This window comes from Excalfactoria chinensis, chromosome 1 (genome assembly GCF_039878825.1).
Source record: "Excalfactoria chinensis isolate bCotChi1 chromosome 1, bCotChi1.hap2, whole genome shotgun sequence".
Taxonomy (NCBI): domain Eukaryota; kingdom Metazoa; phylum Chordata; class Aves; order Galliformes; family Phasianidae; genus Excalfactoria; species Excalfactoria chinensis.
The window spans coordinates 987,739-999,999 of record NC_092825.1 but is presented as its reverse complement, the minus strand read 5'-3'; the positions used below and the strand labels follow the sequence as shown (position 1 = coordinate 999,999).

Below are 12,261 nucleotides of genomic sequence, written 5' to 3'. Positions count from 1 at the left end.
GTGGCTGAGGCCACAGCAGAATGCAAAAATCAGGAGGTTCTGAAAGAGCTTTTCCAAGCTAGAAACCAGGACTCAGCTGAGGAGAAAAAGGTCCCTGGGGTAGGAGACAGAGCTTTGGAGGACTGTGAAGAAATGAAAGAGCTGGTCTGGTGCAGATGGATGCTTACCAGTGATTATAAGCCAGCGTAAAAGAAATACTGAGCAGGGCAAGAAAATTTGCTAAGCTGTTTAGGCTTGGACAACTAAAGAAACTTCAGAGTTTTGTTATGTTAAATCTGTACTAGAATAGAATAAGCACCACTAATTCATTTCGCTTTGGCATGGTATATCAGTGCTGAGTCCGACTGCTCTGGCATACTCTTAAGCCTGGTGCATTGCATGTGCTCACTCTTCCTCCCTTCCCACTTGTACATTTCAAAATAGAAGTAGAGTCTCTTTCTAAAGCCTTCGAACCTTTGCCTTGCATATGGTTATGTTTAACCCTTTGGCAGGCTGCTCTGTTCAGCTTAAAGCAGGGGGTATCGACTTCTGAATCGAGTTGCAGATCCCACTTCAAAAGTTTGTGTTTTAGTACTCCTGAAGAATCCATTTCTGATTCCTGACTTAAAAAAACAGCCAATACCTGGCACGTACGTGGGCTTTTTAATGGGTTTCAAAGCATTTCGTCTAACAGCTGCACAGAAGTTGAGACTGACCTGCACCTGGAATGAAGATGATAAACTGCAAAAGGTGGTTCCAGCACAGTATTATGGGGTGCCAGCATTGTTAAAGGGAGATTTCTTGGCCAAAACTTTTTGGTCCAAAGACATTCCAAAGGAGATCATTCCAGTTTCTAAGCGAAGATAAACCATTACCTCTCTGTCTCTTTCGGGGACCCTTTGGGGTTGCTACTCCAGATTCTGCCTCCCTATTAACAGCCACTTTTGACAGAGGGGAAGGGCTGAAAATGGAGGAAAAATGACACACTTTCCCATTCAAGCACCTAGCTCAAAACACCACTTGTTAAGTCAAATTGGGGCTGGTGGGAGCTCGCAGGTGCATGATAGCTTTCCCAAGGCAGAATCTGTGGGGGTCTGTAGCCAAGACATCTGCTTTTCTCCATTACCATCACAATTTAAGACCCCATTTAAAGCAGTTTACGCATCAGCTTCACGCTGGGACACTGCAGGCTGTTCACCATAAGGCTGCGGCCTGTAGGATCTCACCCACGCTGGGGTACATCCCACATTTAAACCACTTCTGTGTGCATTTTGAGGCAGTCTGAGGTATATTTTTAACACACGAGCCTATTTCCGAGGTGTATTTTTAATATTTCAGCCCATTTCTTAGAGGTATTTTCAAGCTTCAAGAGGGATACGTGTTTTTCCTCTATTCATCAGGTGATTTCAGGCCTTGGGGTTGACACTGCTACCCTCTTCGAGGCCGTGAGGTGTTGGCTCTGAGTTTTCTGAGGAGAAAAGATGAGAATGGAAGGAAGACGGAGGGGTTGGAGGAGGAATGGCTTCCGTGCCTCAGTTTCCCCTTTCCTAAGTCCTCCAAGCCTGCCGATGCAACGCAAGATACAAGGGGGCGCTGTGCTCAACGGCGGCGACAATCCTCCCCCCACCAAACAACTCCTCTCACCTCCCCTCCTCTCTCGTCCCGCCCCCCCGTCTCCTAGCAACTCACCCCACCCTCCCGCTCTGATTGGCTGCCGCCTCCACCGCCGCCATTTTCAAACCGCCGGTTCGCCGCCGCCGCTGTTTTCGCCGCCGCCATTTTCCGCCGAGCGGAAGCGGTGAGGTGTCGTCCGGTTCCCAACCCCCCCCTTTCCTCCCGTTCTGACTCTTCATCATGGAAGCCGAGCCCGTGGGTCAGAAGCCCCCTCGGCGGAGAAGAAGTAGGGTTAGTGCTGGAACCAGCGCCAGCCGCTCGCCCCCGGCGGACAGCACCCCCGGTGGGGCCGCGTCCTGCAGCCGGTAGGAGCCGCCATCCCTCCCCATCCTTCTGTCAGGGGCTGCGGCCTGTGGTTCTCCCTGGGGTGTGGATCTCTTCCCTTCTTCCTGTCATATAAAGGGGACGTTTCCTCAGCCTTCAGGGTGCTTTAAACCTCCTTGTTTCGTTAAAGGGGCCCTTCACCCTTCTATCTAACGGGGAAGTTCCCTTCTAATGGCTTTACAGGACCCCTCACAGGCACTTCTCCCCCCCGCATTGCTCCACGCTTCCCCACCTTATAAGGTGGATGTGTCCGTGGTTCCTGAGTGTCCTTTAATTGGGCATAGGGTGCCCCAGTGTTTCTATTGTATGCTACAAAATGTATACGGGAGGGGGCATTTCTCAGGCTATCGCATGTTTTCCTGCCTGTTTCTGTCCTGTAAAAGGGATATTTGGTCCCATTTCAGGTCTCCCAACTGCCCAGCGGTTTCTGTGCAAATGTTATTCTCTACCTTCTTTTGTGGGATGCTTGCAGTCCCTATTTGGCTTGGAGAAGCAAGATGGGATTTCTCTTTCCCCTGTCTGTTGTCACACTGCTCCCCTGGACCTCTTTGTCACCCATTACAGGTTCTTATTTCTACAGGGTTCTGGCCGGGTGTAGCAGGTGTAGTTAAATACAGACTTTGGGATTGCTTTGTGGGGAGGATTGGGCTGGGGTCAATCTCCCTTGGCCATCACCAGCCCCCTTGGAGGGCTCAGCCAAGCTTCCAGGATCTCCTCCAGTCATAACACTAGATCAGCTCTGTCTGTTAAGCATGGAAGAGATCCAGTGTCAGCCCTGGCTTTTACTCTCATTTTTAAATCCCTCTGCGTGCCATCTATTACTGTTATTTTGATGTGCTTTTGATGTGCTATTTTGTGACCTTTCTCAAGACAACCCTGTGAAACAAGACGTTATGTCTTAAGTTAACCCGTGGATGATCTTATCTGTGTTGATCCTGATACCTGGATGTGTCTATTGGCAGTAGTTGACCCGAGTGACTCAACTCCTGTTGACTTTTTATCAGGACAAACCCAGTTTGATCAGCACCGGTTTGTATTTATATTGCCCTTAGGGTCAGGAAATGACTCCTTTAACTTTGCAGGTGGTGTAGAAAGCAGATTTGTGTTCGGATAGATACAGGTTCATGGGCTGCGGACCTGTGATCTGGATCTTTTCCTCACTGCTCTGGTTCTTTGTGCCCACTGCAGGACTGTAGTTCTTTGTAACCCTACCTGTCTTTTTCACACTGATTGGAGTGGTGAGGAAAAACTGCTTTTCCTTCAGTCCTGTCTGAGCCCTGAGATGTCATAACCCCTGTGTTGAAATCCTTTGCAAGCTGTGTGGGTGTGCTCTGTGATTTAAATGAAAGCCAAAGTGAACGGTGGTGTTACAATGTTGGTTTTGAGAATGGCTGGCTTTGTAACTGTTGAGTGTTTCATAAGGTGGAATGTTTCAACGAGCCTTAAAATACACATTTTCATAGAAACATGCTGCAGTATTGTCTTGATGATCAAAATGTAGCTTGTAATTGCAACACTTGAAAAAAGTAGAGTAATTGGAGGCTTCAGTGTGTTGGCGAGGTGATGGAAACACACTGGCTGCCTCTGGTTTTGGGATGGTCACACGTTCCTTTGTGAGGATTGTCTGTGTGGAGAGACTCAGAGAAACTGTGGAGAAACTGGGAAAGGAGTGTATATGAAAATATGTATTAAGTCTTCATCTTGAGGCTCATAGGCAAGATGTTGCTGGCTCTGCACCTAGAGCATTGTCATTGGATGTAGAACAATCCATAAAGCTGCTGGCTTGCAAATCATCTCTTGACCTGTTTGCTGTGGTTTTGCTACCCTACTAATGGAGAGAATCGTAGAATCACAAGGTTGGAAAGGCCCGACAAGATTATCTAGTCCAACCATCCTCCTATCACCATTACTACCTCTAAGCTACTAAACCATATCTCATAGCTCCTCATCCAGCCACCTTGCTGCAGAACACAAGTAACATCATTTAAATTAAGATGCTTAATCCCTTCAGCTGTGGTGAAGTGGAAAATGAAGAGAGAGCAAAAAAAAAAAGCATCTGGAAGTAGGTTTGTTTTTTCTACTTTATTTTTGCTTACAGCTTAGCCAAGGTTATGTCTTATGTCTTGAGCGCTCCTGCTACAGGGTTCAACTCTAAAGCTTTCAACCAGTCTGACCTTGGCTACCTCCATCCTTTATTGATTTGCTTTAACACTTGTGCATGCATGCATGAAAATGCCTTTTGTCTCCAGCCCTGTAACCCGACCCTGGAGGAGGAGTCCTCTGCCCACCAGGCTGATTTTAGTCAAATATCTCTCCAAGCAAAACTAGAGCTCCAGTTGCAGGCCTGGGGCCTCTCGTTGAAAGTTTATGAATGCGTGAAATACATTGAGCAGCGTTTGAGGGCGAGGTAATAGCCTTTATTAGATGTGTCCCCTTGCACACACTGCTTTGCTTTTCTACCCTTAGACCGTCATGGATGTGACGTTCACAAGCAGTCTCAAACCTGCTGAGGTTTATCATAGAACTGCTTGGGTTGGAAGGGACCTCAAGGACCATGAAGTTCCAACTCCACTGCCACAGGCAAGGGTTGTCAACTGATAGTTCGAGTACTAAATCAGGCTGTCCAGAGTCCTGTTCATCCTGGCTCAATGCTTCCAGGGATGGGGCATCTGCAGCCTTTCTGGGCAACCTGTTCTAGCATCTCATCACCATCTTCTGGAAACAAAACTTGATGCTTTCAACAGAAGTGTTTGTGACCGGGGTGGTGTGAAGGGATTCCTTTTAGATGGAGTATTTGTAATCAGCCCTTTGTGTAATCCCACAGCTGTGTTTTAAAAGGGAAGAGACAGTTGTTAGCATGATAGATAATGGCTTCACTTGGTCGTGAGTATTTCACAGGAGAGCTCTGATCTGGGGACTGCTCTAACATATTTTCCCTTTAGGTCTTTCCCTCCTTCAGCAATAGAATCATCAAAGTTAGAAAAGACCAGTAAGATCGTGTAGTCCAACTGTACATCATCTAATCCAACCACAACAGTGCAGTAGTTTTTTCCATGATCATGTGAACTGGATGTAAGGTATGAGCAGGGCAGGTGATTTTACTGTTGAACAGAGGGAGAGGAAGATAATGTGGCCAGAGCAGTGCTAAGGTGGGAGAGAGGAATACACTTACCAAGAAGATTTTTTTTGCTCTATTGCCAGCTGGTTTCAGACCTGAATCAGAGTGCAGTGGTAGGGGAGTGTTTCTATGAACTTTGTGTCCTTGGCTCTGACAGCTGAGTGGCAAAGAAACTGCAAAAAAGCTTCTGGGATGGATAAAAGATATCTTGTTTGGATTTTTGTTTGCTCTGTAATCCTGTTCCTAACTTCATCATTTATCTCATGTTGAGGTGAATCCAGGTGAAGCTGACAGCTCAGGGGTACATGATCTCTTCTGAGGTAACACAGATAAAACAGCGAGTGTTCTGCCCCAGACACACTATCTGACCCCAGTTTGCATCTTTCAAATCTCTTCTGCCAAGCTGCAAGATCGATGGCTCAGCACCCTGCAGGAAGGAGGAGACAGGTACACTCCAACCCCAGGCAAGCCTGGAGTTAGCAAAATGTTCTTATCTTTGTCCAGATTCTTACTGTTCTGGTATCTAGAAACAGTCTGTAGCTTTCATATTACAAAAGCAGCCAGAGTGGATTGTGCAGGGTTGAAATACTTCTGTGCTGAGCTGCTGAGGACAGAGGTAGGCTGTCACATCATCTAATTTCAGCCCTAACTCACACTTCCCTGCTCTAGCATCTGTGTCTCGTGTTTTGGTAGTACAGAGTCACTGTTATTTGCAGCTGATCCTGTGATCAAATGTGGTTCTGTGATCTGTTGATCCTTGCTCAGCTTTTGAGGTCTCAGTATTAAAACAGGGACGTGCCACTTGAGTCAGGCTCTGCAGTGGGAAGGGATAAGATGCATATTCGTGTACTTTTAAACGTTTTAGTTGTAACCATCAGTTCTCAGTGGTTATTCAAATGGGATTAATCCCAGTTATCCTACTGACTTTAGAAGGATTAAAGAAATGAGTGTTTTTTATATAGATCACATTTAGTGTGGAAGATGGAAAAGCTGCTCAGTTGTCAAGCTGCGTGTCACATTAAGCCTTTGAGGTCTGAAGCAGGCTGGCCACTGTTGGATTGAGAAAGCAAGGGCAGACAGCTGCTGGCAGTGTGGTGAGTGGATGGGACTGGCAGAGCAGCAGGTGTTGGAGACTGACAGCATCCATGTGTGTTATCTCATGGGTGGTTCAACAGTGACCCCATCCCCCAACCACCACCAAAGGGGGATGGATGGGGACCTGTGTTCCCCAAAACAACTCTGTTGCTGCTGCTTGCCTTGCTGCAATCTCACTCACTGTGTCTGCAGGGTGAACTGGTTTTTCTATTGAATCAACACACCAAAAAACATGTGATTGCTGACCAAACCACCTTTCCCTATGGCCATGGGGTTGCTGAACTCTTCTTGTAGGGTTCTGACTGTGAGGATGCATTTTTTTTGGTGTCAGCCTAGAGTCACACAAAGCAAGAGCCTTTGCTGCAGCTGCTGTGGGAGCTTTGTAGAGAGATTTCATTGCTGAGATAGGAGCAAAGAAGCTGGTTGACAACTCAGATGGATTTTATAGAGGCATCTGAGGTGGATATTTTCTGAATAATAAAAAGTCTTTTAAAAATCTGTGATCATCTGTTTATTCTGCACAGTTTGCAGTAAAGTCTCCAATTGGCTTGTGTTTATTCACTACACATTTAGCCTATTTAACGTCAGTTGTTTGTTGGCTTATGACCTAATGCCAAGTGTTTTGATGGTGATACCTCTTTCCTTTCTTCTTTCTAATTATGGCTTCTCTGAAATGAATGTTTGTTTGCTCTTGATCTCTGTTGTGATTAAAGCCTATATTCCATCAGACTTTTTGGACTGGTAAAATAATAATGCAGAGTGCAAGCATACACTTTTCTTTCCTATTATCACATCAAAGTTAGCACAAATGGAAACTTTTACTTTACTGAAGAAGACAGCGATTAAAATGCATCACTTGAACATAATTGGAAGCTTCAGAAAACGTCTAGAGGCTCTCATATTACCACTGCTTTATTCCAAAGCAGACTCTGAGTGTCTGGGTTTCAATGCGTTCAGGGCTTGGTATGCAAACATGCAGTCTCTTGGGTCAGTTGTGCTTCCACAGGCCTTACAGGAGATGCTAGATGCTGCACTTGGGCAGTAGTAAACAGAAATCAACCAGGGTTTCATCTGTTTAAAAGCTTAAGACTTCACTATTGTTTACTTTGTTACTTTTGTTCAGTTTTCATTTGCAACAGGAACTCTACTTTTCAACAGCTGGGAGAGGGCTAGGAACAAAGTATCTCTAGAACTGGGCCTTTGGATTTTCAAGTGATAACATTGTGGCACTGTATTTTTGCCCTGTATAAATTCATTCTCAGTGAAACATATTAGCTTTTAATAGTTTTCAACTCAGGGTACTGAGTGTCTGAAGGTTTAATAAGATCTGTATGTTGTTCCTGTAGCAAATTGGGTTGAAATCCTGATCCTGCTGGACACCAATTAACACCTGATGATGCAAGAATACTGGTGTTCTTCTGCAAGGAGCAAAGAAGGTGTGAGCATATACCCAACTGGTCACAGTCCTGTAAACCTGTGCCTTTTTGTTAGGCCATTCTAAGTGTATTAAAGCACAGACAGAATGAATATAACAAGCACTGCATGTGCTTTCAGTGGCCTCTGTGCAAATATCTAGGAAATGCTGATAGCACCTGTGGAGCACTTGCTTCATATGTGTGCTCCCTGTGCACCTCAGTGCATGGAGATGCTAGAGATGAGGTTTGTCATAGGGGAGATGACATGGGAGCAGAGAGAATAAGGAAAAAACTTGTGAAATCATTCAAAACAGCTTTTTTTCCTAAAGCACGACACTTGTGCTTTGCCAAAATATGTGGCAAATGCAAGTTATTAAAACCTCGGGTAGCTTCTAGCACTCTCAGCTTCCCTTTATCTGAACACTGATTGTGAATTAACACCAGTCTCCTAATTACTATGTGCTGACGATTGCCTGACTCGTTATTGTCTTGTAAAACAGAAGTCACACTACACTTACCAAGTAATTATCTTCACTCACAAATGATTATCCTCAACATTCATTTGCTTAATCCAAGCTATTACTGCTGCAATTAATATTTTCAGGGCAAGCTTGTCGCAGATGCCTTCCAGGATGCTCCCATCAGATAAGTAAATCACAGTGGGTGAGGAGGAGAGATTTTTTGCAGCCCAGACAACTTTAGTCCTACAGTCAAAAGATAAGACTAACATCTCTTCTGTAAACATAGCCCTTTGATGATAAGGAAGATCCTATCAGTGCCTTGGCACTCAGTGAAATAATCTTTTTTCCACGTGCTGAAGGTACTTTTTTCATCAAAAAGAAATGTTCTTAATTCTAAATGTCCCTTCTGGCTGCTCTTGCTTCTGGCTAAAGTGCAGGCAAAGGTTGGGGTGAGCCCAAAGAAAGAAGACGACAACCTCATTCTTCTGTTTTTTTTACTTGTTAGTAGTTGCAGTAGTTAAGAAACAAAGCAAAGCACTGCTACAATATCGGTATGTAAAGATGGTCTTTCCTAAAGTATTGAAATCCAGAGCAAGAGACAACAGGTAAAGGCAGGCAGTGGGATTTCAAGAGTGGGTTATTGTCTCTGTTGCCTTGGAGGGCAGCAGATAGTCTCAGACTATATTGGGAAGTAGCAGATATCAGCTAATCGAGAACAAGAGGAAGCTGGCAGCCTTCCTTTCGAGTGGTGCTGGTAGGCACAGGCTTATCTGAAGATAGCAGCGGATGTCTTGTGAGGAGCCTTTCAAAGAAGACAAATGTATGTGGTGCCATAGAAGAAGAGGAATCCTATAAAGTGGGCTGGAAAGTGCAGAGAATGATGCAGTTAACACGGAGATCTTATGAGCTTAGATGTGAAAATTTTATAGGTTGAAGAACAGCTTACTGTGAAGGGGAAAAAAACAACTGGCTTTTATTAATCTTTTCCACTCCAGAAATGCAGGAGTCCTTTTACTTACATCTCTACCAGATAAGAAAGGATTGTAAGAACTTGAGCTCTAACTGGGAATGTGGACACTTTGTTTCAGACCAACACTATGGTGCTTTGGTTCTCCCTGTGAAACCAACACAGACCCAAGGTGCAGCTGCTTTGCTGACTACTCCAGCTTCACTCAAAAGCCTTGAAGCTGTTGCTCTTGGACTATTCCACCAGCTGCCATTCATCCATCATTCATTCTCACATGATGGCATGTGGGTTTCCAGGTGGTAGCTGGCAATTCTTATGTCCTTGGTGTGCCTGTTAAATGCATCCTAGAACATCCCTAGGGAAGACAGTGATCACTGTTGGCCATAGGCTGTGCTTCCTGCTTGCATGGTTAAGCAAACTGCTGAAGTGAGGAAAACCAACAGCCTTACAACTCTTCTGCTGCTCCACGGAAATGGGATTTAAGTGAGTTTAATAGAGTGCTGAGCATGTCAAGTAGAGGAAGAATTGTTAACAAATTGTCTGTTATGTGTATAGGCTTTAGTGTGTGATATTCTACAATGGAGTGTGAGGCAGCTCAAGGAGGCAGAGAGCCATAGCACTGCCAGATCCCTGCAGGGCTGGACCTCAGTATCCATGTGAAAGTGAAGGCTCAAGAAAATACAGAGCCAGGAAGAGAGGAGGAAAAGCTTGTACAGATTAAAGAAGTGCTCATGTATCTGATGAGAGAAGAACAAGTCGATGCTGCTGAGTATTTGTAGGACATCTGCAGCTTTCACTGTCAGGTCAAGCTTCCAAATGTCATTGCTGAGCACATGTTGAAGTATTCTTGTCGAAATGAATGCTGGTACTCGCATCCGGCATCACAGCAGACGTCAAGGCTTTCAGTTTCTATTGCATTAATTGCTTTTGGTTTCAGTTTTCTGGGATATTGGTTCTGCCAAAGTTATTCATAGTAGCACCCAGCCCAGTAGAATTAAAAGAAGTGTTTCTTCTTCCAGAGGGCTGGGACTTTGGGAACTGTTTACATGTGGAAGGATGTGAACGAACGTCTGAGGCCACTTTTCAGAAGTGCCAAAGCAGATGTCGTACATGTGCCAAGGTCCCCTGGTGGGAACTACAGAAGATGCATCTTGATATTGTTTTGGCAGTAGTAGAGGATGTTGCTGCTTGTGACAGTAGGCAAGCAACTTGAGAACATAGGAATGAAAGTACATGTTGGTAAAAGATAGCTTTAGACTGTAAACATTTGGGTGGACACAGAGACATCTGATTTCATATGGACCTTACTTGTACTGAGAACTTGTCTTTACTGCTTGTTTATTCTGCTTTGGAAATACCGATTTGGCTTTTCAGCCATACTTTTCTTCTCAAGTCTCAGCCTTTTTTAAAGATGAAAATATGATCTCAGTGAAACTGATGGCAAAATTCCTTGTAAATTCACTGATTATCAGTTACTGTGGGATTTTGCCCACTCTGCTTTATCCAGTGTATTCCGTCCTACTTGATCTGACAGCCTATCCCAGCAGGACAAGGGGAAGTGGTTTGAAGTTGAAGGAGTGAGGGTTTAGGCTGGATACCAAGGGGAAGTTGTTGACAGAGAGAGTGTTGAGGTGCTGGAACAGCTGCACGGAGAGGCTGAGGATGTCCCATCCATCCCTGGAGGTGTTCAGGGACAGGTTGGATGGGCAGCCTGGGCTGGCATTAAATGTGGAGGTTGGTGGCCCTGCCTTTGATGGGAGTTGGAGCTTTGTGATCCTTGAGGTCCCTTCCAACTCAGGCCATTCTATAACCTTGGCTGACTTGTATGGACTTCCTTTTTGGATACTGGAAAAAATGAATCCCTACCATAAATGCTTGTTTTCTACCTCTGCTATCAGTTGGCTAAAGTTGCTTGTTGTCATCTCTATTTTTATTATTTTTTTTCCTTTTCTCCCTTCTCTTCCTTTCCAGTCAGATGTACCAACATATTTTCTACTTTCATTTCTGTAGCAGCTTTCAATCTGCTATCACTGCATTCTTGCTCCGAAGAAGCAGCGGAAGTGTGGGGTTTCTGGTGAGTGTCAGGGCCGTGCAGCACTGAAACTTAAAGGAAGGTTTCATAACGCCTGAGAAAGGAAAGCAGCGATAAGGCAGCCCTGTGAATAATTTGTGGAAGGAAGATCTCTTCCCAGAAAGGAACACAATAGTGAAAGATGGATCAGCCCTGGGAAGAACTGCGGTATGAAATGGAACTGTATGAAAATTTCCCTGAAAAACAATACATAAGTGAGGAGGAAACACTTGATGATGCTGATTTAAAGCAGTTAGAGGGGATGGAAAAGCCCATTTCCCTCAATGTATCTTACATAATGTGTGTCCTTACTGAGTGAGGATATCCGTAATGGTGAAGTTGGTGCCCTTTTATTGCTGCAGTTGAAGGACTTTTTAGAAACCTGAAATGGAGATGAAGTTGGGGATTCTTTTATCTGCTAATCAGAATTACCTGGTCTTGAGGGAGGTATCCCTGCCTACAGCAAGGGGGTTGGAACTAGATGAGCTTAAATGTCCCACCCAACCCAAAACATTCTGTGATAGAAACATGAGAGCTCCGTGTTAAAAGGTATCTATAAAATATTCCAGATTAGGAAATACTTCATGCAGTGGGGAGGCATGTAATGCTGGTCTTCTGAACTAAACCACGCTACTAACATACTCAGTGAGTCTGAGAACACAGATGGCTTCTGACTTGCTTCCAAATATTATTTCAAATGATCATCAAGTTTACCCTCCTAGCTGCACATCCTCTTTGCTTCTGGCTTTTAGACTCTGCAGGGCAAACCTCAGCAGTCCCTGGAAAGCAGCTGCAGTTGCACGTGGCATTCACATGCCCAGATTCATACCTTGTTCTTTTAACACTTTAACGTTTGCAGCTTTGATTCAGTTGCAGAATCTCCTTCCTCCTCTGTGAGATGTATAAATAATTCCACAGTTTTCCCGCAGAGAATTACAGGCTGCCAACAAAATCTGCTCAACTCCACAGTGCCATGGGGTTGGTGGTCCCACGGTTACCACATCCTGGTGAGAGGGGAAGTATCTCATTAAATGTTTAACATAATTGCAAGCAATTACCTGACCAAACCTTCAACTTTACCTGCAAATGGACAGGAAGGCAGGCTTGATCACAGGACTTGACTTCCTGGTGTCTTGCTTTCCTCAGGCAATTTTATT

The 12,261-nt window shown here is 44.7% G+C and overlaps 1 protein-coding gene across 1 annotated transcript in view; it reads left to right on the top strand.

The window, feature by feature from the left end:
- Nucleotides 1-1,815: 1,815 nt before the first annotated feature.
- The window catches only part of NET1 (neuroepithelial cell transforming 1), a 50,461-nt gene continuing 40,015 nt past the window's right edge, over nt 1,816-12,261 (top strand). The window contains exon 1 of the mRNA XM_072347500.1: nt 1,816-1,958. Within this exon, the coding sequence (XP_072203601.1) occupies nt 1,834-1,958 (125 nt within the window). The 5' untranslated portion in view covers nt 1,816-1,833. The remainder of the gene's footprint in view (nt 1,959-12,261) is intronic.